The sequence below is a fragment of the Pithys albifrons genome, chromosome 11 (assembly GCF_047495875.1).
Source record: "Pithys albifrons albifrons isolate INPA30051 chromosome 11, PitAlb_v1, whole genome shotgun sequence".
NCBI classification, from domain to species: domain Eukaryota; kingdom Metazoa; phylum Chordata; class Aves; order Passeriformes; family Thamnophilidae; genus Pithys; species Pithys albifrons.
In genome coordinates this window covers 22677453-22704239 of record NC_092468.1, presented here as the reverse complement: position 1 = coordinate 22704239, position 26787 = coordinate 22677453, and the positions used below count along the sequence as shown (strand labels likewise).

The window sequence follows — 26787 nt, the reverse complement described above, 5'->3', positions numbered from 1 at the left end:
TTATTTTAACTAAAGCCGCGCGGCGCAGGGGGAGAATCGTCCCGGGTTTATTCCCCGTTCCATTCCTCGTTTCCCTCCCGGGTCCTCCCCCGGCGCGGGGCCGGAACTCGCGTCCCGGAAGCGGCGGCGGCGTCAGCGGGACATGGCGGCCTGAGCGCGGCGCTGCCTGCGCGGCCCTCCGCAGGTGCGCGGGGACAGGAGGGGACAGTGCGGGGACAGGAGGGGACAGCGCTGGGGGCACAGCGCGGGTGGCACGGCCGGGCCGGGGAGGGCTCTGCGGGCTCCGTCCCGCTCGTTGGCGGGGCCGGGCCGGGGCAGTGCGGGGGCTGAGACGGCCCAGGACCGGGCCCGGTGACCGCCCGGTGACCGCGCCGTGCCCGCCGGACGCGGGGCCGGACCGGGGGTCGCAGCCCGGGCCCACACGGCGTGACAGCCCCGGCGCTGAGCCCGGCCCGGCCGAGCCCGGCGGGTCCTGCCCGACTGCCCTCGGCATCGCGACAGCGACTGCTTCGTGACCATTAACTCTGTTAGCGGCAAAACAACGTGAAATCGCGCACGTAAATTTTTTACTTCTTCCTGGCTGTCGCAGGTCAGAACAAAGCGGCTGCAGCGCGTTGTCAAAATGCAGTATTCCCATCACTGTGAGCACCTGCTGGAGAGGCTGAACAAGCAGCGGGAGGCGGGATTCCTCTGCGACTGCACCGTGGTCATCGGCGACTGCCAGTTCAAAGCACACAGGAACGTGCTCGCCTCCTTCAGCGAGTACTTCGGGGCCTTCTACAGAGACACGTCTGACAATAATGTTGTCTTGGATCAGACTCACGTGAAAGCTGATGGATTCCAAAAGCTCCTGGAGTTTATTTATACGGGAAACTTAAACCTTGACAGGTATTTTATGCTATTAAAGTGCACGGGAAGGGGGTGGGGGGCGGGGAAGAGAATGGGGAAATAAACTTTGTGGCAAGACAGAACTGGATTCTTCCTGAGTTCTGGAGGAACCAATAGCAGCGGATATGATACATATTAATAGCTTGGAGTTCATCTATGGGCGTGCTTTAAAATACCAGATGACACAGCAGTGCCAGAACAAGTGTTGTCTGATATTTCACTGATTGATAATTTCCAGTCCCCCTCTCTGTCTGTGTTGGCAGGGATTAAACATCCTGTGTGATTACCAGGAGAGGGAAGGACAAGTGTGTTGTTTCTGGAGGTGAATTACAGTAGTTGTTTCTTCAAAATCACACAGAAACTGTATGTGGTAGAGATTACAGTCTGAGGAATGGATGACGATTTTAAAAGATCACATTGGTTAGAATTTGCTTGGTCTGTTAAAGTCTTACATTACAGTGCCTAAAAGGAGTCACAGAGAAGTGTTTCCCCCCAATACTGCATTGATTTTGTGCTTGTTCTGTACATCATGTACAGCGAGGATTTTTTCAGCGCTTTTCTGTCAGCAAGAGATCATCCCTCATGAGGGAACTTAGAAGTGGCTACTTAGAAGTACCTAGTCCAGGATTTTTCCTTCTTTTTCAATGTCTGGTGTCAAATGCAGGTGTAAAACCCCTTAAAAAAGCCCTACTGAACTGGGAAAACTCATATTTGATAATTTAAGTCCAGGTGCAGGGTGTTTTTTTCAATTAGCTACAAGCATTACAAGCAGCAGAGCTGGTGCTTCGACTGTAACATGTGAGCAAAAGGGTTCAGTGTTCCTGATGTCTGGGACTGCAGCAGGAGAGTTTCTGGATTTTTGAACCCACTGCTCATATGGTACAAGATACTGAAACAGTTGTATTCACGTACAGAGGGTAATTGTGCAAGTTACTTATTGTTCAGTTGCATTTGCTGTGTCATAGATTACGTTGTTTACCATTACTATCTTTTTAAAGTGCTCTAAATCCATAAATGCATTGGTGGTACATGCTGGCACCTTCTCCAGATCAATTTTTTCTAAACCATCAAGTTCTGTGTTGTAAGAACTGAAAAATAGTGTAGTGGTTGAAATGAGGACTTCCTTGGTGTCTGTGTGCAGCTGATTCAGAATTAAGACTCTTTGCAAATTGTTTGATAAAACAAGATTATTATGAGTCTTGCAGAGGTGCCGAGATAAATGTGCTGCCTGTAAATTACCTGACACTTTTGCCAGGAGGATTATGGAATGGTAATTTATGTATTTTTATCCCTTTGTGCTGTGATGTCTGAGCTTTTGGGACCAACAGGCCCATGTCTGGCATCACCATCTTACAAGGTAAGTTGACTTTTAACTTAAAATTCTACAGAGGCATGTAATGGGAATAAATTCCTCAGTCTGAGGGTGTGCAGACCCCACCAGACAATGACCTTCAGCTTAGGAGTAGTTGACATTCTAGTGCCCTGTGGCACTACAGCACTGAGAGATTAGACCTTGCTGTGAGGTCTCCAAGGTACATTTTCTGACAGTGTAACTTTTCTGCAGCTCTGTGTCCCTGTGTGATAAAGTTGGTGCAGAACAAATGTTTGCTTTGTCCAGAATGTTTCACCCAAGTCTTGTTTCCTTGCAGCTGGAATGTTAAAGAGATTCACCAGGCTGCCGACTATCTCAAAGTAGAAGAAGTGGTCACTAAATGCAAGATCAAGATGGAGGACTTTGCTTTTATTGCTAATCCCTCTTCAACAGAGATATCCAGTATCACTGGGAACGTTGAAATGAATCAGCAGACCTGCCTTCTGACTCTCCGAGATTACAATAATCGGGAGAAAGCAGATGCTGCTGCTGCAGAGCTGGTGCATCCCCTGGCAAAGAAAGCAGCTTCGGAGAAGAAATCGCCTCAACCCAAAAAGCGGAAGAAGAATTTCAGCCCCCCCAAAAGCCTGGAGAATAAATCCCTCCAGTATCAGAACGATGTGGCTGAGAACACGTCCATCGAGATGTTTTTAGATGCAAACAAACTGGCCACGCAGATAACAGAGCAGGCTGCCCAGGGCAGCGACAACTCGGAGCTGCAGCTGGGGGCTGTGGTGGAGAGCGAGACGCTGGCTGCGCAGGAGATCCTGGCTCAGACCATGGCAGCCAAACAGAAACGGGGAAAGCCTCAGCAGAGCTGTGCCCTGAAGGAGCACTGCATGTCCAACATAGCCAGCGACAAGGGCTCTTACCAGCTGGAGAGCTCGGGAGAGGAGCTGGACCAGAAGTACTCCAAAGCCAAGCCGGTGTGCAACACCTGTGGGAAAGTGTTCTCCGAGGCGAGCAGCCTCCGTCGGCACATGAGGATACACAAAGGGGTGAAGCCCTACGTGTGTCAGCTGTGTGGGAAGGCATTCACCCAGTGCAATCAGCTGAAAACACATGTAAGAACTCACACAGGTAAGCCGTGGGCTGTGGAGACCTGGAATCACACACAGCCTCTGAATGCAGGACTAGAAAGATCTTTGCTTTCTGATTTCTTCCTCTTTAAATTTTGTTTGTTGCTGGTACTGATATCCTGGTAGCATGAAATGTTTCAGCATTTTTCAGTACAAAATCATAGTTTCTACTTTTAGAAGGTAGAGAGGACTTTATTAGTCTGAGCACCTTGATTACTGGAGAGACTCAGAAAAGCTGGCTGTTCTTTAGCTCTCTAGAGAGATGGAGTGCCAAAAACTGTCAGCAGAGCATGAAAAACTTGCTGTATTTGATACCAGAATTTCTGGTGGGTTTTTTTATAAACTTCAAATCATAATATATGTTTGAGAACAAAAGAGGGGGGAAATTGCAGTCTTGTGGCAAAGAATTTGTCCGATAGAGTCTTCAAAAACAGTTAGAGAACTTGGCTACAACAGCATTTGGGATTTTATCAGTAAAACAGACAGCTGGAATGTGTGGTGGTGCATTCAGTAACATTACCAGGAGTTTGTGTCATATCAAGCATCGAAGAGAAATCAGTTAGAAACACTCAAGTGTTTTAAAACAACGTGTCTGACTTAAAAAGATGATGAACAGCAAACTGCTGGAGCCTGCCTGTGAGCAGAATTCAGGGATGGCACTGGTAGGAATGTCAGCTGTACCTTGTACTTCTGAGGGTATTGTCCTTGGAATTCTTGCATGAGTAGGTAGGGAATTCCATGGTCATTGTTAGATGGCACGTTAGATGTGTAATACTTTTAATTTTTATGGTTTTATGTACACAATATACTTAGGAATTGTTGAGTTTGTGGTTTGATTGTGCCCTGCCACGGAATTGCAGAGAAATGCATTTTTTTACTGTCATTGAGGACTGCAGAGTTGCACAAGCCCTTACAGGAGACTGTTCAGCGCTAAGAGAACATGAGTAGTCAGAGAAGTACCTGCATTCTGCAGCAGACTCTTAACAAGAGATTAGTGAGCACTAGACTGCACGTTGAAGACTTGTTGCTGTTGGGCAGATTTACTGGTTCATCCTGAATATTTTGAATGATGAATAGAAGTAACCAGCAAAAAGTCTGAAAACGTGGGAGCAGCATTGTTAAAATAATGTAGAGAAAGTGGCACTATTAAAAACATTGTTGTCTGGTTTTTTTCCCCCCAAACACAATGTAAGTCTTGTTATCCTCTGTGTTCGGAGCACATTCCACTTCAGTGGACTGATTACAGGACGTTCCAAGGTGTTATTTGTAAGAAGTATTAGAACAGACACCTGAGCTTTGGTCGGGTCATGGATTACAAAGCTTTCTTATGTAAATACAGAGAGCACAAGAGTGTTCTTTTTCCCCAGGGGAGAAGCCATACAAGTGTGAACTGTGTGACAAGGGCTTTGCTCAGAAGTGCCAGCTGGTGTTCCACAGCCGGATGCATCACGGGGAGGAGAAGCCTTACAAGTGTGATGTCTGTAACCTGCAGTTTGCAACCTCGAGCAACCTGAAGATTCACGCCAGGTGGGCACGCGGGAGGTCCTGCAAATGCTTGTCCTTGAGTTTATTGAAACAAACGTTTACTGCAGTGTCAGCAAGAGTTATACATTCACGTAATTTGGGCATTTCAGCTCCTTTTCTCATGGGACTTCTCTCACAGTGCCTAAGAGTAATTCCATGGATGTACTTGCCCACTGGGGAGAAGGTTTGTGCTGTGTGAATGTTGCAGCCTGTGCACTGGTATCCTCATGGCAGTGGTGCAGGATTTGATTTAAACTTCTTGTAGCACCAGAAAGGAGAGTGGTGGTGGGAAGTGACAGGACAGTTCTCACTGCTGTCTGTGTGGAGCTTTTGGCAGGAGCAGGAATGATATTCCCTTGTTAGGAATCATCATCTTGTCTTTCACTACACTATAGTGCAAAGCATGCTGAGATCCCGAGGTGCATGTTACATGTGCAGGGCCTGTATTCCAGTTCAGCTGCTGTGAAAATCATGGATGTGCTGATCCCAGAGTGAACAGGCTGAGTTGCGCTCCAAGAGAACTGCAAACAAACCAACTCGGAGTTGCTGTAACACATCACAGAACATGAGCAGGAGCTCTGGGGATAAAGTGCTCGCTGAGGCAGGTTCCTGGGGTGGGTGCTGCCGCTGGAGGTGACTGGGGTGTTGTTCGGCAGGAAGCACAGCGGGGAGAAGCCGTACGTGTGCGACCGGTGCGGGCAGCGCTTCGCCCAGGCCAGCACGCTCACCTACCACGTCCGGCGCCACACCGGGGAGAAGCCCTACGTGTGTGACAGCTGTGGGAAGGCCTTTGCTGTCTCCAGCTCCCTCATCACCCACTCCCGAAAACACACAGGTGAGGGGGCACAAAATCCCAGAGATGGAAGGCACCCGGGAGGGAGGGAGGGAGGGAGCGCTGCGGTGCCAGACAGGCCTGGAAGGGAGGACTGGATCCTGCAGAGGGGTTAGAGATGGGTAATGACCTGGAATTTACCTCTGGAGTTTTTATCCTGCTCCTTTCTCTTGGTTTTTTCCCTGAGATTTCGGTTTAGGGAGCTCTTTCTCCCATTGGACATTACCTTCCTTTTGAATCACAGAATCACAGACTATTTTAATTTGATTTGTTCTTTATGTGTATTCTGGTTTATCCATTGAAATAACAAAGTCCTTGTGTTTCCTTTAGGAGAGAAGCCATATATCTGTGGCATTTGTGAAAAGAGTTTTATTTCCTCTGGAGAGCTCAATAAACATTTTCGGTCCCATACAGGTCAGTTTTCAGACAAGCTGCTTCCTACACTATAAATTATATTCCACCTTTACCCTTTGCCTTTAAAATGCACTGTATTGGGCTGTATGTGAAAGCAGCAGAGTTTCTTAATTTATATATCTCTGGGCTAACATAATGTAAAGAAAAAAATGATTTTTTTTTAATTGCCTTTTTCAGAGTAATATCAGTGCATCAGCGTAGGTGTTGATGTATGAGCAAGGCTTTACTTAAAATGTCTAGGCCTTCTTGCTTTATTTCATACTATTATTCTGGAAAAAAAATTCTGAATACAGAAAAAAAGACAAAATAGGAGTTACAGAATTGTATTTTAAATACAACGTTGAAATCCACTGTGCTACATCTCTTACTGTATTTTCTTTCAAAGTCAAAATTGTTGTAACTGCCAAACCAATATTTTTTAGGTGAAAGACCATTTATCTGTGAAATGTGTGGAAATTCTTACACAGATATAAAAAATCTGAAGAAGCACAAAACGAAAGTTCATGCAGGTGAGTTCTTTGTGCAAAGAAATGCTAAGAAACCACATCAGCTCCTTTTGCCACAATGCTGAATAAAACTTTGCTTATCCAATCCTAAAATTAGAAAATAAAAGATTTTTGGCTAGGAGCTCTCTATAGAGGCAAAAGCATCTGCTTTAGAGATGTTCAGCTATCCAGCCTTGTTCAAAACTGACTCTTTACACCTTGACATCTGTCCATCGTTGTGTATTGATCATAAATCCCTTGCCTCTGTCACATGGAAAAAGGAATAATAGGTGTCTGTGCCCATCTGATTGGGAAGGAGAGAATGAGAAAGGAAGAGCCATGTGCAGAGGGAGATTTGACTTCAGGAAGGCCCAGTGGTGATGGGAGAGCAGCAATAAGTGTGGAGAGAGCCCGGCAGAGCCAGACAGTGTGAGCTGGGAGAGCTGCCAAGGCAGGCCAGGCTCTCGTGGAGGGACAGAGGGCAGACAACAGTGCCCCTGCCCTGAAATAACAGGCTTTGGAGCTTGCTGTGAAAGGGGAAGGGTCAGATACCCCATGTGGTTTAATCAGAGAAACATCCAAGAGCAGTGTCAGGCTGCACTCAGGAAGGCAGCAAGGAGCCCACTAACAGAGATTTCAGTTTGGAATAGAAGGTAATTTCTCAAGTGACTCGATAAAATCTATAATGTGTCTGGCTGGAATGGAGTTAAGAAATGTGTTCCCCTGAAGACGTTTATGGACAAATGATACATTACTATCTCGGTTAAAAGAGGATGCTTGACTGTGGCTCTGGTTTGAGATTTTCTGGGATGGAACATCTCGAGGAAACTCACAATTGCATTCTTTCCAAAAGCCCTTTGTTCACTGTTAAGGATTTGTTATCTTCTGTACTATACCAAGTAGAGATCAGGTTGGAATGCATCATCCTTCTGGTTGTCACACTGTGAGCAGCAGCAGATGCGATTGCTGGTGTTTACACTGTACTTACAGCTTGTTCTGGCTTTCCAGCACATGGAAGCCACTGAAATCCCAGCTGTCCAGGCAGCCTGTGACACACCAAGTGTTGGCTTTGACAGTCAGTTGAAAAGGAATTTGCACAGGAGCTATTAAACATTTGGTTTTTGTTTTTTTCTTTCCCTCAGGACCTGAAACTCCCCCTGATTCTAATGCACTCGATAATTCTTTCAATGAACAAGAATCCATTCAGAGCCAGAAAAGCCCTTTGTCTGAGTCCATAGATGTGAAGCCCTCTGAGATGTCTTTAGCACTTCCTCTTCCCATTGGGACTGAAGACCATCAGATGCTGCTTCCCGTGACAGGGAGCCAGTCCCCCTCATCAGAAACATTGCTGAGGTCTGCTGTGGCTGGATATTCAGAACCTCAGTTTATTTTCCTGCAGCAGTTGTACTGACAGAGCAGTGCAGAGCCATCGAGGTAGTTTGGTAGTGACCCTGCAAACCTTTGGTAACATGAACATAATCACACAGTCACCTCTTTGAATTGGACTTGTTCTGTTTTTGCCCTTTGTGTAAAGACACTTGTAAGGCATTTCCATCGTGCAGTGCTGAGTTGTGCTAATCTACAATCAAACTTCTATTTGCAATTAACACTGATTTCCAGGAGACAATTCCTTTCCAGCAACACCTGCCTTAAGAATTCTCTGTTAAATATGTTTATGTATTTTGGAGATCTCCTTTCATGTTTGTGCTGATTTGATGTGTCACAATGTCATTTGAGAACAGATATTTTAAGCCATATTTGATAGTTTATTAACCCAGAGGTGCAAGGGAAGATCATAATTTGACTATACTAATAAGCCTGCATTCCAAGGTGCTGGAATGGTCCGTGGTGAAGGTAGGTCAGGGCTCTGCTGAGGTGCTTGCAAAGACTTGCTGAGGCTGCCAGAAGTGCCATCTGCAGGTGAAGCCTGACCAGAGGGAAAGAAAGGTTTGGGTGTATTTTCCTGACAAGTAAAGGAAGGTTAATTTCTTTCTGTAGCATGGCAAGTCAGAGAGTCCTAAGGGCATAGATACTACTGGGTCTTCTTTCCAACAGGTTGCCTTTTTGTGTTTGTTTATGTAAGTCAGTCCACCATTGTCTTTTCTTGTCCCAGATTTGTTTTCCACATCCCTGAACCTCCCTGGGTTTGGCACAAACAGCAACAAAAGGAGAGCTGGGACATGCATGTTGTAGATGAGACAAAAAGATGCAGTGACTTAATTTGTGAGGCATAAATCAGAGCTTTGTAATCATTTTTTTACTGTAGTGCTGCTTCTTGTGCTAGACAGGAGGTACAGAAGAGGAAATAAATCCTGCCCTTCACTGTGAAAATAACAACACTACATGAAGAGGCATTAAAGAATGACAGAGCAGATTGGTATTCTTCCAGGGAAGGTTTTGTTAGAGTGTGACTGATTTGTTCTAATTGAAGTTTCTGTGTATTGCTTTGACTCTCATGTCACTTGTCCACCATAACTGCACAAACCTGGCACCCAGCAAGGCCCATGTAATGATGTTTTATTACCAGCAACAGACATGTTTAAAGAGCATTTTTAGTGTCTTGGTAGGGTCATAAAAGACGAGGTGACAACAGGAGTACTTTCCTGCTCCATTTTGCCAGTTTGTGCCATTAACAATGTAAGCATTATTTCAGTAATCATCAAGTAGTAATGAAACAGTGATCATACTGTACCAACAATGCATTTAAAGCTATAATTTGGTGCTAGCATTTATTTCCACTGATGCCTTGTGTCCAGACACTGATAAATAGAAGAGCATAGGAGATACCTCTTAACTGATCCTGTTCTACATGGACTAATAATTAATCTGCACCTTAATTAAACAGACTCATGAAAAATTTCTTGGAGGATTTCATTTAAATATTCTGCAAGTGATCCCTTGACTCCTGAGCATGACTATAGATTTATTTTTTTCTTCTTCCTCCATGTTTGTATTTGTAAAGTAATAGAACTTTTGCTTCTTTATGTTGATCATCTTAGTATATGACATGCTTTTAAAAAATCATATTTTATGCTTTAATATATGGTGAATTTGCTGTTGAAGTCTACCACAGACAGCAGGAGTACAGCCATGTCCAATGGGAACATCCTGAATGCAGGAATCTCACTCTGCCCACTGGAGCTGATTATTGCTGGACCTGCCTGACCTCTCATTTCTTTGTCTCTCTGTCCCACAACATTATGAACAGCTGATGTTCGTAACACTGGCAGAGGATAAAGGATGAAGTTCTCTGGTATTTTCTTTCCTGTTTCTTTGGCATTTCTCCTTTTCCTCCCCTCTTTTCCCTTTTAGCTCCTGTTGTTGGTGTAGCCCCTCAGAGATTCCTTAGCCTTGCCCTTTAAGACTGAAGAACCCCAAAGATCGGGGTCTTGACTGTGTGTAGCTTGTCCTAAGCTTCCTTTTTACTTTCTCTCTCTGAAAATAGAGCAGAAATCTTGGGATAGAATAGACTTAGTCATGAATACTGAGAAAAAAAGCACCATACAACTGATAACTTGCATATTTAAACAGCTTTGAAAGACAAAGTAATGACATGCTGCTGTTTACCTGAGAAAAGGAGCTGAAGATAAACATGTCAGGATAAATGATCATGAGAGAGTACTAGCTCTAGAAAGAAACCTAAAAAGTAATTACATTCCTACATAGAAAATGCATTCCATAACAATGTTTGTTTGGACTGTTTTTATATTTCTAAAATTATAGCTTGTTACTGTATTCTTAGATTTCAGACTTTTTTAAAAAATACAGTGCTTAGATTTATACAGGATTTGTTTAGATACTTATAACAGTAACACTTGCTTTATTAGTCATTTAGTTTTCTTTATAGACAAGAAGATAATCATTATTTTTTACAAGACAACAATTTTAACCTTTCTTAATAGAGTACACAGGCTTGTAGTTTTGTCTTGGAGCAATAATTTAGCGCCCTGCACTCTTGAGTCCCCATCTGAGAATCTTGATTTTTAGCCTCATTTTTTCATGAAGATATCTCAGCTGCTGAGGTATGATCTCTACAAACTGTATTCATTTACTAGAATATAGATTTTAAATAAATATATATATATAAATATATTTGTAGGTGTGTTCAGGCTGTAGGTCTGGACTGTACCTTTTGCCAACAGATGCATGGAAATCAGCTGCACATCTGAGTCCTGGGCTTAAGGATTCTGGGTTCCTTCTGGAGGTACAAGGCTTATAACAGTACTGGTCATTTCTGTAAGGGATTCATATGGGAAAGCATGGAAGCTTTTTAGGCAGATGTCTCCTTGCAAAAGGAAAGAAGGAATTTTAACAGTCATTCAGAGAAAATGACATGATTTGTCTGTTGTTTCAGTCAATTTTGTACTGAAGCTGGTGCAAGTTTTTGCCTGAATAGCTTATCTGCATCTAGAAATCTCTGAATTGGCTGCTTGGAAATACTTAAATGAGAATAACTCCTTATATGACATTTACTTCCAAACCTGTGCCTGTAAGTGGGCACAAAGCATGACAACCATTCTGAAATCCTTGTTACAAAGCAATTTTCAAGTATGGACAAGTCCCACGTGAAGGATTTCAGGGCTGTGATCCCATACAGGCTCAATAAGCCTTGCAGAATTAAGTTCAGATAAGGACTAATAACTGATTTTCTTGGTTAAATTATTTTTAAAGTATCTGTCCTGTATATACAATTTTTCCTCTGTTATTTGTATATACCTCAACTCTCGATTTTATAATCCCCTGGAAAGGGAGGGGGTTGTACATATTTAGCCTGAAGTGTTTTATGTTAGACTTTAATAAACTTGTTTTGTAATTTGGCCTCACTTTGTGTGTCCTGTTCATAACTGCAAGAAGGGGCAGCACTGAAAGGGGAACAGTCCCACATAACCCATCACAGCACCCTGGAACAGGGACTGTGGTGGCCCTTGGAGCACACGGTGGCATTGAGGTGACTGCGCTGCTGGATCAGTCATTTTCCTTCCCTTTAAAACTGGGGCAATAATTCTGCCTTTCAGCAAAATACTGCAAGTTCTAAAAGCTGAAAAAATGGTCTTCAGAGCAGGATTATGCTTAGCTAAGTTATTCTTAGCTACTAGAATAACTTAGAACATGGCAAAAAATTGTAGCTTGTATAAATACTCTCATTCCAAAGAACACAAGATAAATTCTTAAAAGATGTCAAGATTTGGTTTTCAGAGAAAGAAAAGCACTAAAACCCTCTGGCATAGTCCTCTTTCAGCATTATAAGGTTTTGCACAAATAATTATTTTAGGAAGCTGTTTATACAGAATTCAGTGGGAATTACTCAGCAGCCTTTTCTTACAGAAGAATGTCAAAGTAAACTGTAACACATGAGCTGTTTTTATGGGTATTGTCAATAATGCAGAGTGCTCTTACAGGCTGAGCATTTTGCTACTAAACAAGGGTTCAGATACAGTGCAAGTGTTTCAAACAGACACCAGCACTTTTGAAAGTAGATGCCATTTATCCTGATACATTTTGCATATTATATTGTTGCCATCTTAACCACATCACTAAATATAAAATACTGTTCTTGGTTAGAGTTGGGACTGATTGGTAGATTTGGTTCCCCACTAGCACAGCAGATTAATGAATGTCATTCATGTAAATTAAGGCCTAATTCGGTTGGTGAAATTAGTCTGAACTTCATATACCAGAGAAAGGAAAGAAAGACAAATGAAAAAAATACCTTAATCTGAGTCTTTTAGTGATCTTTCTGGCAAGAAATTCTGTTACCAGTACTGAGAGTGCTCTTAGCAGACTATCAGAGTGTAACCTGCAATGCCCCAGAGCAGCCACACTCAGAAAAATACCAATACAGGCTTATCTATTTATTTAAAAACTAAGGAATGTTCATAGTGTGCAGATTGTTCTCAACCAACCACGTTCAGTCTATCCTCGACTTTAGTTCTCATTGCTCTGTCCTTCCTGTTTAACAATAGTTAAAATATAAGCTCCTCTCTAAAACAGGGTGTTCACATGGACTTTGTGCTCAGCACGGTGGCTGCAGGTTAGGAGGGCCCTGTGCAGGTGTGTAGAACAAACATACCTGCTCTGGGCTTACCTCCTGTGATAACAGGTGCTTTTTGGAGCAACAGAATCTGACTGAAAAAAGCAACCAACAGCAAAAAACCTCCACACACAACAGCTCTCAGAACAGCCTTGGTCATTTCAGCTGGGGAAGGGGTGTCTCCATCTCCTTGTTTCTGCCACTGTGGCAATCCAGGGTCAGAACAGCAGCAGTTATGTCGCTGCTTCTCAGCTGGTTTTGGTGAAATTACTTTCATGCCTTTTTCCCCTCATACTTGGATCTCATACACACAATCATGGATTATTCCTCTGCCCTGCTTGGTGACTTTTTCTCTTCAGGAGCATAAATCGAGTCAGTTCTGCAGAGATGAGCAGAGTGAATGGAAAAAGGTTCCAAACTGAGTCATTCCCAAACCTCTACAAAGTCTTCATCCAAACCATTAAACAGTGTTTAACTACCATCACGTGCATATGTTGTCTTAACTCATGTATAGGAGTTGCCACAGGGCTATAATGATAGAAATACTTTCAGACAGTTTTCAAGAGAGAGGAAGAAATAATGGCACCAGGTTTGGTGGTGGTTTCCATTTGTAGTGCAAGAAACAAGTACATGCTTCAAGTAAATCAAAATTCCATGTATATCCCACTAAATTGGGTTCACTACCTTTAAAGTTCCAGCATGACCGTGGCCTATGTTAAGTTCACTTACCTTGGTTTAAAAATGTCACTGTGGGAAGAAGATTTAAATGATGCAATTACTAAATAAAAGGAGAGAGTATATGGAATACAATGGTAACAAATTGATTTACCCAAAGCTCTTGGTTCCAAGCAGGAATCTGGCTCTGCAGCATGTCTGATTTGCTGCCCAGCAATCCTGGGCATCACCTTTTGTCAGTGTGCTCTGCCAGTGTGCTACTTTTTCATAGTAATAGACTCTCCATGGACTGGGCATTATTTAGCACTGATTTTTAAGGCAATTCGTTCAATATTTTATCTCTTAATACCATTTCAAGCAGTTTCAGATTTCTTTTAAACTCAAGAAACAACAGCGAGTCTGACACATATAATCTATAATTACTAGAAAACAGATAGGAAAAGCTCAGGCCTGTGGGGTGCACTGAGCTGCTGCCTCACTCACAAATACTCCGAAACAGCTGCAATTGCCAGGCTGGTGTTGGCAGCACCCTCTGCCACGACCTGGTGCCGTGGGGCCCAGTAGTTGTGCTTCTGGAGGCCGTGGGACAGCTCTGCCAGCTGAACACGCCCATCCACCTTGTATGGGGACACGTCTGTGCAGTCAGGCTTCAGGCGACCCGTCTGAATCAGCTCTGAAAATGACTGAAAATAAAAACAGAGTATGACGTGTAATGTTTCCTTCTGGCTGCAGTGAAGGCTCTAGAAGATGACACACAGTGGGAGAGTAATTAATCACTTCAGTATGCTGATCTTGAATCTCAATCCAGAACCACCATATTATAATTATTAAAAAACCCAAACAGTTAAACAGGTGTCTTGTTCACTATTGCTGTAGCCTCCCCAGCAATGGTAAAAACAAGTAAGAACAAAACCCAATCCTCTCAGAGGAGTTCAGAAACAAACACTTACCCTACAGGCCTCTTCATCAAATTTGTTCCCCCAGATGTACACATAGGAAAGGATCATGTTTGATTTGATGGCATTTGAAAGAGCTGTAAGTCCTTTGCCACTTATATTGCAGCTTACTACAGACAACCTGACAAACAGAGAAAACAGTTACACAATGTGTGTGCCAAACCATGAAACTCCCATCTCTTAGTTAAAGAGTTTAACTATGATTTATACTTACTGTATATTTTATTTTATATATATATTATATATATATATTGAACTTTTATATGTAATTTGTAGTACAAGTCTTTATTTGTAGCAAGGTCAGTCCTACTATATAATATCCTTTTCAGTCTGACCAAGGCAGTTGGACTATGGGCTTGTTCTGTTTCTCAAGGCTCGTGCAGCCCAGGTTGTTCTCTGTTCAGTTCCTCGGTGTCAGTGACTTGCTCCATGGTGGCAAAGTCTCACCTCTAGTCTGCCTTGATGCCCAAGCCTTGGCGTTTATCCAGGCTAAGCTTTGATCTTTGTGGAGTGGCAGTTATTTTTACATTAGTGAACCTGGAAGGCTCTCGGAGGCACCTCACAGCCTCCACCTCCTCAGTCTGCTACTTAAAACTAATGGCTTCAGGTAACACCTTTGATCAGCTTTTACATCCTGCCGGAGCGGGTTTAACACAGCTGTGAAAGACACCCTGATGGAGAGATTACAGCTCCTCTGGGTTCACCCGGAAGCAAACTTAAATAGAGGATTTTCTTAAGTGTTGAAGATCAGAATCAACAAATATAGTGCCTTATCCCTGCGTGGAATCTGATTATCTCAAAATTCTGAAGACCTGCAGCTCTTGTTTTGGTCTGTGCATCACAGGGACCTGCGCTTTAAAGGTGCAGAAAGAACTGACAGATCTAATTGCCTTCCCCACACACCTCTTGGAGTGACTGTAAAAGTTGTGGGAGAGTTGAGCAGAACTGGGGCTCACCTGCAGCACCTCAGGATGCCCCACAGGTCTCGGGGCCCCTCACATGGCAGCAGACACCTATGCTCGGCAAAGAAATCCCACCCAATCTCTCACTCACATTTTTGCTTTCCCCCAAGAAGGTAAAATAGACCAAAACATTTGCAACTTCCTGACTCTCCTGTTTAGATCAACATCAAAGCACAGAGCTTTGATGCCAGTTCTGCCACTGCAAAGTGGCTCGTTAACCTGCAGTCTCTGGGAAACCTGTGCAAGTACTGACGCCTGCAGAGTCCTGTTGTGCAACAACAAGGCTTCGCTCAGGTACAAGGCTCCAACATCCTCTATTCGGTTTGCATTCAGATTCAGGATCACCAGGGTTTGGTTGTGTTTTAGTAGCTCTCCCAAAACTTTCGCACCATCACAGGTTATTCTATTACTGAAAGAGAGATGCACATATTTTATTTTAAACCAAAAAAAGACGCTAAGAAAATTAATTTTTATGTTAGTCAGAGATGTGTCACTTAATCACTTTTACCAGCTAAGGTCCAGGTATCTCAGGCTGGAGTTTTCATACAGGGCCTCACACAGTCGCTCTACACCAAAGTTTTTCATTTCATGCTTGCTCAAGTGCAGCTCCAGGAGAGAAGAGTTTTCCTTCAACATCCGAGCTACATGGACTGTGCTCTCTTCCTAAAAACACACACTCAGTTTTATTAGGCTGAACTTTAAGATAAGATATGGTCTTGCTTCAGTAAAAGCAAGATACACAACCAACATGAAGATTTGGTCCACAGCAGTGTTCTGTTTCGTATCTTGTGTAAAAAAACCTTATGAAACAACATCTTGTGATGAAGCTGAAAATGGAAAAAAAATTAGAAAAATATTTGCAGATTTACAGTATTAGCTACATCCCTGCAAATAGAAGCATCAATGTTTAATTATTATATCTAATCAGTTTTCCTCCCAGTCATTGCTCTTAAAAAAATCTGCTTTTAAAAAACTGAATGTTTGAACCAGTCTTTGCTAACACTGACAGTCTTTTGTCATCATGCTAATCTATGCTTTCAGTGCCACGTCCAATCTCAGTTTAAAAACCTCCAAGGATGGTGAATCCACCCCCTCTCTGGGCAGGCCATTCCAATGCCTGAGCACTCTCTCTGTAAAGAATTTTTTCTGATATACAACTTAAATTTGCCCTGGCAGAGCTTGAGCCTGTGCCCCCTTGTCCTATTGCTGAGTGCCTGGGAGAAGAGAGAATATAGAGAAAAGAAAGAATATTCCTGCAACCATTTACTTCAGTTTGCAAGGAACTCCAGGGAGCTGTGTAGTTCAGATGTCCATAAATAGATCAGCACTGACTTATCTCCACTCTCTGAGCTGACAGCCCCGTCATTTACATACCTCTTGGCTGTAAAGTAAGGGACTATTTAGGTTTATTGCTCTGAGTGATTTGTTCCGAGTCAGGGCTGTGGCTATTGCTACCAGGCACTGCAGGCCCTGGAAATGAAAATAAATAAACTCTTCAGAGAAACTTGTTCAGCATATAGATCAAGTTGCCCAATTATGATGACTATAATTTCTGCCTTCTGTACTCTGGAGAGATGGGAGTCCAATAGGCAACTGCTTACAGATGCATAACAGATTCTGTGATAATACCAATGCCAACTGCCTATGGAATAGTAGAGTGAGATCAGTCTAAGTAGTACAAACGACAACTCACAAAATAAAAAGCAAGAATAATGGATCTCAAAGATACATGTCCATTAAAATTATCCTCTATTTTGGTTTTCCTGATTTATGAAACAAAATCAGCTTATGTGTGTTATCCTGACATTCATCCACTAGGTAAATTCATATTTACTATGAATCCTGTGGTACAGAGAAGTGAGAGTCTAGAACATGGGTCAATTTGGATTTTTTTATTTCCTTCTGCTTTGCTCACTAATTTATATTTATGCTACTTTCCAATTAGGCTGGTCCACACCCAAAGCCCTTTAATTTTAAACCAACTCTCAATCAGTTCCCTACCAAGAACACACATACTAAGCTTTTGAATAAATCCTACACTGGCTACACTTTTCTTGTTCATGTATGCATAACACCTTCACAATTCCTGAGGGGCATTCCCCCTTCTAGTCTAGGTGAAAATTCGGAATTTCCAGGAAACAAATACAGCTTTTTAAAAGTGATCCACAGGCCATTCCAACCTCCTGAGTTTCCCTGTGCACTGTGAAGGAGTCTCAGTGCCCACTCCAGGAGGAGGCAGGTTATCCAAAAGGAAATTTGGTGCTTTTCTACTCAATTTAGCACTCCTGTGTTTATGTCCTTTATGGATCAAGGTCTGGTAGGAGCAACAGAGCTATGGGATGGGTGACTTTCAGGTGTTACAGCACTGCACACTTCAGAAGGAAAGGATTATCCAGGGAGTAAAAAGCCCATTCTTCAACATGAATTACACAGAACTTAGCACAACAGAAATGAGCAGCAGAAACAAACCTCAAAAAATGTGAAAGAGAAGCACTTACATCCCCAGGGACAGAGTGGCTCTAAAATATCATCAGTTCTGACTTCCCAGGTGCTTTATGCAATGTGTCTTTCCAAGCACACATTGCAATATTATATATTGTGTTACCTCTGGCTGTCACAAAATGTAAAATAAATGACAACAGATGGCATTCTCCTCTAATTAAGCTCTGCAGGACCCTTGTAATACCCTTGAAAGACTTATGTCATTGCTGATAGTTTTATTGGGTTTGCTCACCAGATCACAGTCTCCAAGATCCAACTTCCCTAAGGATGAGTTCAATTGTAGCATTGAAGCAAAGAACAGCCCACCTTGGTTTCCTATTTTGTTTCCAGTCATTTTCAGGTGCACAAGACTTCGGTTCCTCTAGATAAAATATATTAAAAAAATCCTTTAAAATGGCCTGGAAAACAGCACTGTCCTTTTTGTGTGTGAAACTCACTGGTTGTCACACAGAGACAAAACAAGCCTTGAGAAGAATTGTGTCTAAGTGATAATGCAGACAACTAAGTGATATCTTGGCCTGTTGGCTCAGGCTCCTCTCGGTGGCATCAAACACATGACAGTCTGCAATAAAAACACCAGTATTTGAAAACTTTTGTTTCTCCCAAGTTCACAAATTTCCCATGAAAATAATCGAGGCAAATATTTCTACTTAAATTGGCATCTAAGATGTGAAGTTATCAAGTTGCTTGAAACCTGCTAAGCATTGTACAAGCCCAGTGTTGTACAACAGCCTCGGTGTTTTGGAGGCCTGTCAGATTGAGTTGAAATCAGTTCAGGGTTCAAAGACTGTGAAGGAGGAAGAAAGAGCTCACATGAGTTCCCTTTCAAAAACAAAACAAATCTTACACACAAGGCTCATTTCCTTGGGAAACCACATTAAAAATAACAAACTTGTTTTTATGCTACTGCTGTAAAGCAAAGTTTTGAAAACACGTCTCAGATGTCTTGAATCAGGACAAATATTGACATCAAGGTACAAGCAAATTTAACACAATGTTTTGGGGACAAAAAGAATGGAAAACACTGATTGCATTATATATCCTGTAGCTTGGCATTTTCACACAGAAAAACACAGCTGCCATAGTTTTGTTTTTATAGATAATTAAGTGTTAATGGCAGCACAGTGCAACTTTCTCTTGTGTGAAATCTGATTTCTGAGGTCTGCCTTGGGAAAATAGGCAATCCCTGTGATACAGCAACATGCTGAATGGAGCAAAGACAGAGGCCCCTTTCAGCCAGCTCTGATGTTGGCAGGACAGCCAGTACTGGTCATCAAAAGCAGAAATATCCAACGAGATGCCACTGCCTAAACCTCCCAGACAAATACTCACACAAAGTGCTCCTGCTATCAGCTCTGCCCCTTTTGTGCCAATGTCATTAAACATGAGGTTCAGATACTGCAGAGAGAAGTTTTCCTTAGGAACAAACAGAGCAGGAAGCAATGAGAGTTTATTCCAGAGAACACCTATATTTTTCAAAAAGTAGATACACATATAAAACTCTGTCCTTGGCTGCATTTCAGGCAGCCCCTGACTGGAAGTAGTTTAAAAATGCCAAAGTATGTCAGATAATGAGGTAAAGGAATAAAAACCTGTCATATGGGGGTCCTCAAGGGGTGTACAGAAACCACTTAGGATGTGTGCTCAGCATGACCAAAGGAGGCAGGTGATCAAACTCAGGGGCAGAACTTCAGGCATTTTGTGAACTTAATGGCACCCCCCAAGCTCTGGGAACACAGGGACCAGGTGACACCTCACCACTGTCTATCTGTATTCCAGTACTTACAATAATAAAAAGGGATCATTAAAGCTTCCTATGTTTAGGCCTACCAAAAAACATAATACAGGTGATAAAGTAGCTAAAACAAAGGGCCTGGCACACTTGACACAACCATTACTCCCTTTCTTGAATTGAACTGTAAGCCTCAAAGCCTTGTAGTTTATTCCACCATTCTTTCCTTGGGACACTCTGGCCAAATATCCCATGTCTTTCTATCAGAAATTAAAAATCTCCACAGAGAATACAATCAAATTCTGGTAGGGTGGATTGGAATGTGAAAGTCAAAACTAATGGAATTTTGCCAAACCAATGCATTCTTGTCTCCAACACAACACATAAAAATACTTCCATGGCCAAATAAATTACAAGATGCTGAAAGATAAACATCACTTTGGTACCTGGAGAAATGTTGCCACGGTCTTTGCTCCAACATCAGTCAGGACATTATAACCAAGATCCAAACCTAAAAAACATGAAAAATGAGGAATGTGACAGATGCATATCTACATTTAACTGATCTCTAAACAAAAAGAAACCAAGATGAACTAAGGCTGAAATCAAGACTGATCAAGTTTTCTTATATTAGCACAGGAATGTCAAACACACGTAGAAAAACCTTACCTTTGACAAATGGAGTGTGGCATAAGACAGAGGCAACAACTACAAGATCATCATCCGTAACTCTCTGCACAGGCACTGGGTGATTATTTCCAGCTATTTTTAATGTGATCCCTTTTGTAGATCTGCAGTAACACAAAATGTAAGAACACAGGGAGAAATAATATGACACAGAGAAATGAGTTGTCTCTCCAGGTAAGAGGTGTGCCCATGCCTGTCCTCACTGATGTGCTTGCACATGGTTGTGCACCTTTGGTAACACCAGGACAGGTGATGTGATTCAAGCTGTCCCTTTCTGAAGGCACTGCACATCTGCAAGACCGTGCTGGCATATGGAACAAGCAGGAATAAGCAAGATGAGCAGAAGGCAGATGGAAATAAAGATTATCCCAGGGGTTACCTCATCATCTTCTTTTTACATGCTCCCTTTCCTTTATTTACTCTATCCTGCCCTCAGGATCAAAACCTAACACAAACCACTTAATTTTCTCAATTTTTTTTCCCTCAAGGAAAATTAACTTTGACCCCAGCAGCATCCACAGAGGAAGCTCTACCTAGCCACATAATGAGAGAGAATTTGGGTGGTTAATAGCTTGGCAGCATTCAGAGACAGCTCAGGGAAGCATGACTAGCTGGAATCTAACTGAATGCAGCTGAGGCTTTTTAAACGGGAGCAAGACAAAAGGAAGGGAGTTAGGATGGCTAGATACTGGGTTTGGCTTATTTAAGGGACAGAAAGGCACCATCCTGTACATTTTTCACTCGTTTTTTTGCTTTCACTGCTTGTAAAGCTGCCCAGAAAGGATATATAGCTACAAACTTCTGCCAAGATGAGTCAAACCAGAACTTCAGCAGTAAATGCTAAATTTGATTTGTGCTTAAGCCTGAAACTGCATGAACTTTCTCAATGCTCAATTCCTCATCCTGCTACCCTGTTTAAGGCTTTCAGAAGCATCTGAAACACTCTGTGTGTTACTTCCTTACATTTCATCATTGTTATCAGCCTCTTGAAGCACGTGAGCAATGAAGGGGTTTTCAGGCTGGCCCACATTCTGGCAGGCCTGCACATAGTGCAGGTGAAGATCTGGAGGAACCGACATGACCTGCTGGCAGACAAAACAAAGTGTTACTGCACCGTTACGGCACCGTAGCAACAGGAGGAGCGAGCTGCGTTAACAACAGAAACGGGGTCGGGCTGCAAAGGGTTACAGCTCTTGGTGTGCAACACTGGGGTGACAGATACAGGCAGGAAAAGCGTAAGGAAAACCCGTGGGTAGGTGGGTGTGTTTCTGATGTGCTGCCGCACAGGAGCTGAGCTGACAGAGAAGTGATCCCTGCACAGGATCTGGGCATTACCTGAGCCACGACCACCCGCACCCTCTGCCCGGGTCCCACCTGTGGTGACCGGCCCCGGGCGAGCGCTGCCCACGGCGGATGGATTTGGTCAGCAGGCTGACTGTTTGGGAACGGAGCCCGTTTCCAAGCAGAGAGAGGGCGGGGGTTGCCAGGTGGAGCCCCCCGTGCAGAGCCGAGCTGTGCCAGCCGCGCTCGGACCCTGCGGGAAGGGCAGGGGAGGTTCGTCACTTCACCCCCAGAGTATGGACTTGGTGCTCTGCCCTCCTCCGAGGAGCCTTTGCAAAACTGCCTGTGGTCACACCATCAGCTGTTACTCCAAAGGTGCCTGTGCTGGCCCTTCCCGGCAAATAAATCCCCCAGCGGCTCCAGCACTGCCCCTGCAGGCAGGACGGGGTGGGCTCCACCCGCCCGAGGCAGATCCGTGCGGGAGGAATGGAGCCCACCTGCCCCGCGGGATGCCCCCAGGTTTGAGGAATCCACCTGAAAGGAAAGCCTGACCTGCCTGGAGGAGTTTCCACATCACCTCTGGTGCTGGCCTTCCCTTTCCCATGTTTTTGTGAGGAACACCAGACTCTGCACTGCGCCTGGGTCCTTCACTGGATTAACCAGCACCAGAATATCAGATCTGAGGAAAAACTGCTTTAATGGTATTCCAAGTGTCACCTTTCCCTACTCCAGGGAGAAGGCAGTTCCACCTGGCACACACCTGAGCCGGGGTTACTCATTATCACTGACATCTCAGCGTCCAGGCAGGGAATAAACAGCAAAAATGTGGAAACACTGACCTTTGTGTTGAGTCATAAAGACGAAATACTGACTGGAGGGACTCCTGCAGTTTTTTGCATCTTTGTTTCCTGTGGAAAATAAGAGCTGCATTTGCATAGAATCAGTATGTCACAAACGGAGCAGAGGGCAATTTAAAAATGGATGTGATACTGTTAATGCATTTAACTCCACTAGTATTTGCTGTTCGTTTGATAATGAACAATTACACACTCTAAAGCTGTGCTAACAGTATTCATGGACACCCTCATTTGAGGGCTCAGGCTTCACCTTCCTTTTTATATAACATAACACTTCTTTTCTAAGGATTTTTCACCAGTGCAATTTTCTTCTTGAAAGTTACATTTACCAAAGTAGTAATTTATGCAAAAGACTCATTTTCAGATTTTATTCATTTAAATTGCTCTCCTCTGCACTGTGTACACAAAGGAAATGAAGAAGCAGACTAACGTTTCTGCTAAGAAATAAAATTAACCCCATAAGAAATCTTTCCAGCAGAGGAATCAACATGGATTTCTTTGCCAACATTTCCACCATACTGTGAGACATAATGTGACATTAATGAGCAGAATATTCTGTGTTCATCTATCACCCATAATGCAACTCCACAGCATTTTCTTGGGAGATTTTTTTCCCTAAAAACAAAATCTCAAAGATTACTTTTTAATTGACATAATGTATCTTTTTAATGGCTGTGTCTAGATACCTGTGGAGGTAAACGAACTGACAGATTTTAAATGCCTTAGCTTGTCTGAAAACCAATTCAGTATCTTTCCAGAGGAAGTCTTTCTCCTGAAGTCATTAGGGAGATTATAGCTGGGACAAGATACAGGAATTAATTGCAGAAGTCTGCCAGAAGACATCAGTAAAATGCAGGCAGAAGCGATAGAAGGGTCTGCTGCAACATGGAAATTCTGTGGATTTCAGCTGCTTCTAAATACAGGATTGGAGGGCCTCCTCATCTCTTGAGGTACGTGGTGCAGCAACAGGCCAGGGGTGTCAGAATAGAAATAATAGCAAAAATCAGTGTTTGAAACTCACGTTGCTTCTCTCTGTTTCACGACCATCCCAACAATTTCACAGTTTATAAACCCTACTTGTGCACTTCCTAATATTCTCTGTACATGGATTATATATCGAGCTAAGGAAAAATCCTTTACTTATTAAACCTCCTGCACACATATTTTCCAGAATCTGAAAGAACTGCATATGGAGAATAACTGTCTGCAGTACCTGCCCAGAGCCATCAGCTCACTGACCCACTTGAAAACACTACAATCTCCTCAAACAGCTTTCAGACTGTGTGCTAAATACAAGGCCTTGTGTTTGGGGCCTTAAGGACACAGGTACCAGCAAACATTTTGGAAGAAGGAGGGAGAGAAGGAAATGAAGGAATGCAGTTCATCACTCAGGGCTCATCCTATAATTTTAATGGAACTGAAAAAGATAAAATTTGGGAATTGGGAGGGTGGCAGAAGCATCGTACCCAACCAAAGTGGAGCTGGAGCTGGTCCTTGTGCATGAGAACCCTGTGATAGACCCTCTGACTGAAGTGTGCCATCAGGGGACATCTGCCACCTGGGAATACGTATGGAAAAAGGGAATAAAAAGGCCATAAACTTAAAGGTAAGTGTGTTAAGAAGGTCACTCCAACATCCACAGAGAGCTGTGTTTTCAGTAACGGGTACTTTGCAGGACAACCTACAAGTCACTCTGGACACATTTTCTGCAAATCCTTGCAGATCCATTGTGCAAACACATTGAACAATACATATTTTTCATGTGATTTTATGTTTGTTTTGTTGTTTTGGTTTTTTTCTTCAAAACAACATTGGTCTGTATCATCAGTGAGTCACATGGAATTAAAAAATACAGGACAACAAGAAAGGAAAGGCAAGTCCTCGGTCTTTGATTCTTTTGAACCTAAAGTATTCCTGTCTTTCTGGAATTCCATAATTTCTTCATGAACTACTTACTGGCAGTCTATCTCAGCTGCAAACAATGTAGTCTAATCCAGAATAAAATGGTTTTTTGGAGACCAAAATGCTCCTGACTTTTTGCATCATGAATATCCATCCACATGACTCTGCTTTTAGCCTTTTTCTCGAGGTAACCAAAATGTTCTTCTCTCTTTTTCAGATCCAAAGTTTGTGGTCTTGGTTGATGAACCAGAAAAGGGATTGAACCTTCCTTGACACCTAAGAATCTAATGGAAAAAAAAAGACAAAGAAAAGAGAGGAAAACAGAAGCCTGTAAAGGGATCAAAAGGGAAAAAAAAGAAATGAAATTTGTGCAGTAAACTGCACAGAGCTCTTTTCTTTTACAAGAAGGACAAATGTGAGCAGAGATAAGCAAGCAGGAGACAAGCAATATTAAAGCATTTGAATCAGTGAGTGTTACAATGAAAACAAATTATTTTTTTAGGTTTGGTTTTGTGCTTTTGTCCACATTAACCCAAGATGAATTAGGCAGACTTGGAAAGAATCTTGAGATGTCTCATTCTGAATGCATGTTATCTCAAAATATAAAGGCAGTTGATTAGGTGGAAATTAATCTAATCTGGAAATCAATCTAACCTGTAGGAATCTGGTGCAATTAAGTGTTATTTCTTCTGAATCCCAAAGTATTTTACTTGAAATTCTTAGAAACCTGTTTTCCAGTCAGTGAGGTACAAACATATTTACAGTGAAATACTATCTGTGGCCCCACCTACTAGCAGTCATTTAATGAGTTTTTCCTCCGGAAATGATTAGTTCTTTGTTTGGAAGTACAGAGCAGGATTCCAGGCAGTCAGAACACACACACTTGTACCAGAACCTGCATTACCATCCTCCCATCCTGCCTTACAGAGGTGTAGAAAGCTGTTTTGAAAGTATCTCCAGACTTTTGCAAAACTGTTCACTGATGTTTTGACAATCTGCAGCTACAGCATTTTGAATGACTGCAAGCTGTTACATCCTGTGGTGCAGCCCTTCTCTGAGGTGGCTCCGTGACTCTGTGTGTGTGTGACAGGCTCATATGAAAGCAGTGAGTCTGAAGGACACAACATTCTGCCATGATTTTGGTTCTGGCACATCACAACACCTTTGTTCTTCAAAAGAGCCACGACAAACACTCCTTGCTGTAACTCTTGCATGCCAAATTTATATTCAACCATGTATTCCCACAGCACTTTACAGAGAGCTGTTTGTCCCAGACATCAAATGTCCTTGTCTAGTTTTTATTCTATTTTGCTCAGTTACTCCTCAACCCCCTCCAGAGTTTTATCTGCAGCATTTACAGAGCATAGAGCTGGGTGGGACTGACCACTGAGCAGGTTCAAAATGCAGAGTGGGTGGGAGCAGAGTTGTTTATTTAGTTTAACTCGCTGGTCAGAACTGCAGTCCTGCTCTCCATCCCCTGGTCTGAGCTGCCTCAGGGAAGGTTCTGCATCCTGAAGGAGGTGGTGAAGGCAGGTCAGTGACACCAGCTCTTCCTAGAGTCGCATCTCCAGGGAGTGCTCTCTGAATCTGCACCCAGAGTATGGATCTCATTTCTGTTTGGCTCTTGATTGATACTGAAATCTCATTAATATGCTTGTTGGCAGGAGAGAGCTGGGACTGCAGGAAAGTGGGACGTCTCCATTCTAATTTTCCATTTCATTGGGTAACTGAGGCTGCTTTGATTGTTTTGAGGTGTCTTATGAATTATTTTCACTCAAAGTGAAGGCAAAGAGGAACAGAGAGAATGATAATTCAGAGGAAATCACTGAAAGAGATTTCTGGGAAGACTGGCAGATAGGACATTTAGTAGAGGTGATAAAAGTAATGAAAACTTTATAGTGGTACAATAGGTATGACAATCATGAGAGGGCAAAGGACTGAGCAGGGGATCAGGAACAGCAAGGGGAGATTTTGCTGCATAATGTGTTCTGAAGTTGAGAATGAGGAACCCAGCTATGAAAGAGAAAGAAACCCTAATAATGAAGTCCAGTTCACTCAGGAAGATTTCAGCAGATACTGAACATTACACATGAATTAGAGAGAGAGATTCAAGTGGGAAAGGAATGATTAAGAGAGATTCTCATAGAACAGATAAAGGATCAATTTCCCAGTTGGATGAGGGGCAGATTTGAGGAGGAAAGTCACAGGAAGGCAAGTGATTAAGAGATGTTGGTGTGCTGCTGTTAAACAGAGGTGATGGTACTTCCACATTAGAACAACTGTCCTGGCTTAAGTCACTGCTTGAAAATCTCTCATCAGCCCTGTATGAAACAGGGACTCTGCTTCATTTCAAAGACTGAGGATCTGTGTAGGAAATAACTGATCCCACACTGCAGCAATTCCCTGCTGCCTCTGACCAAGACACTCCAGTTCAACCCACATTTCCCAGAGCTGGGGGAGCCAAGTGCACTTTTCAAGTGGAACTGAATCCAGGGAGACTTTCACATGAAATCATGGATTAAATGATCAATAGACAACAGTACAGCATTGCCAGCTCCTGGTGATAGCTCTGACCAGCCAAAAGCTGACATTGGAAGGATCACATGGA

General features: G+C 42.9%; 2 protein-coding genes across 2 annotated transcripts; one reads left to right on the top strand and one right to left on the bottom strand.

Annotated features, from left to right (window-relative positions):
* Positions 1-30: 30 nt before the first annotated feature.
* MYNN (myoneurin) lies at positions 31-11417 on the top strand. Its single transcript, XM_071566508.1, has 8 exons — positions 31-184; positions 590-888; positions 2538-3340; positions 4707-4866; positions 5520-5698; positions 6026-6109; positions 6532-6618; positions 7737-11417. Exons 2-8 carry the CDS (start codon positions 623-625, stop codon positions 8003-8005), a joined length of 1848 nt encoding a protein of 615 aa, XP_071422609.1. The 5' UTR covers positions 31-184; positions 590-622; the 3' UTR covers positions 8006-11417.
* A 2045-nt stretch (positions 11418-13462) lies between these two features.
* Positions 13463-22317, bottom strand: LRRC34 (leucine rich repeat containing 34). The gene is made up of 11 exons (XM_071566359.1): positions 22260-22317; positions 21103-21221; positions 20122-20243; positions 19899-19963; positions 19053-19136; positions 17953-18081; positions 16593-16688; positions 15727-15881; positions 15472-15627; positions 14251-14377; positions 13463-13983 (listed from the first exon to the last, which is right to left on the bottom strand). Exons 2-11 carry the CDS (start codon positions 21216-21218, stop codon positions 13780-13782), a joined length of 1254 nt encoding a protein of 417 aa, XP_071422460.1. The 5' UTR covers positions 21219-21221; positions 22260-22317; the 3' UTR covers positions 13463-13779.
* Positions 22318-26787: the final 4470 nt, after the last annotated feature.

Coding starts and splice junctions, on each gene's coding strand:
- MYNN (XM_071566508.1), top strand. CDS start 623: ATGCAGTATTCCCATCACTGTGAGCACCTGCTGGAGAGGCTGAACAAG. Junction 889..2,537: donor GGAAACTTAAACCTTGACAG/GTATTTTATGCT, acceptor GTTTCCTTGCAG/CTGGAATGTTAAAGAGATTC. Junction 5,699..6,025: donor CCACTCCCGAAAACACACAG/GTGAGGGGGCAC, acceptor TGTTTCCTTTAG/GAGAGAAGCCATATATCTGT.
- LRRC34 (XM_071566359.1), bottom strand. CDS start 21,218: ATGTCGGTTCCTCCAGATCTTCACCTGCACTATGTGCAGGCCTGCCAG. Junction 19,137..19,898: donor CCGTGGCAACATTTCTCCAG/GTACCAAAGTGA, acceptor TTTGTTCCTAAG/GAAAACTTCTCTCTGCAGTA. Junction 13,984..14,250: donor TTGATGAAGAGGCCTGTAGG/GTAAGTGTTTGT, acceptor TTTTATTTTCAG/TCATTTTCAGAGCTGATTCA.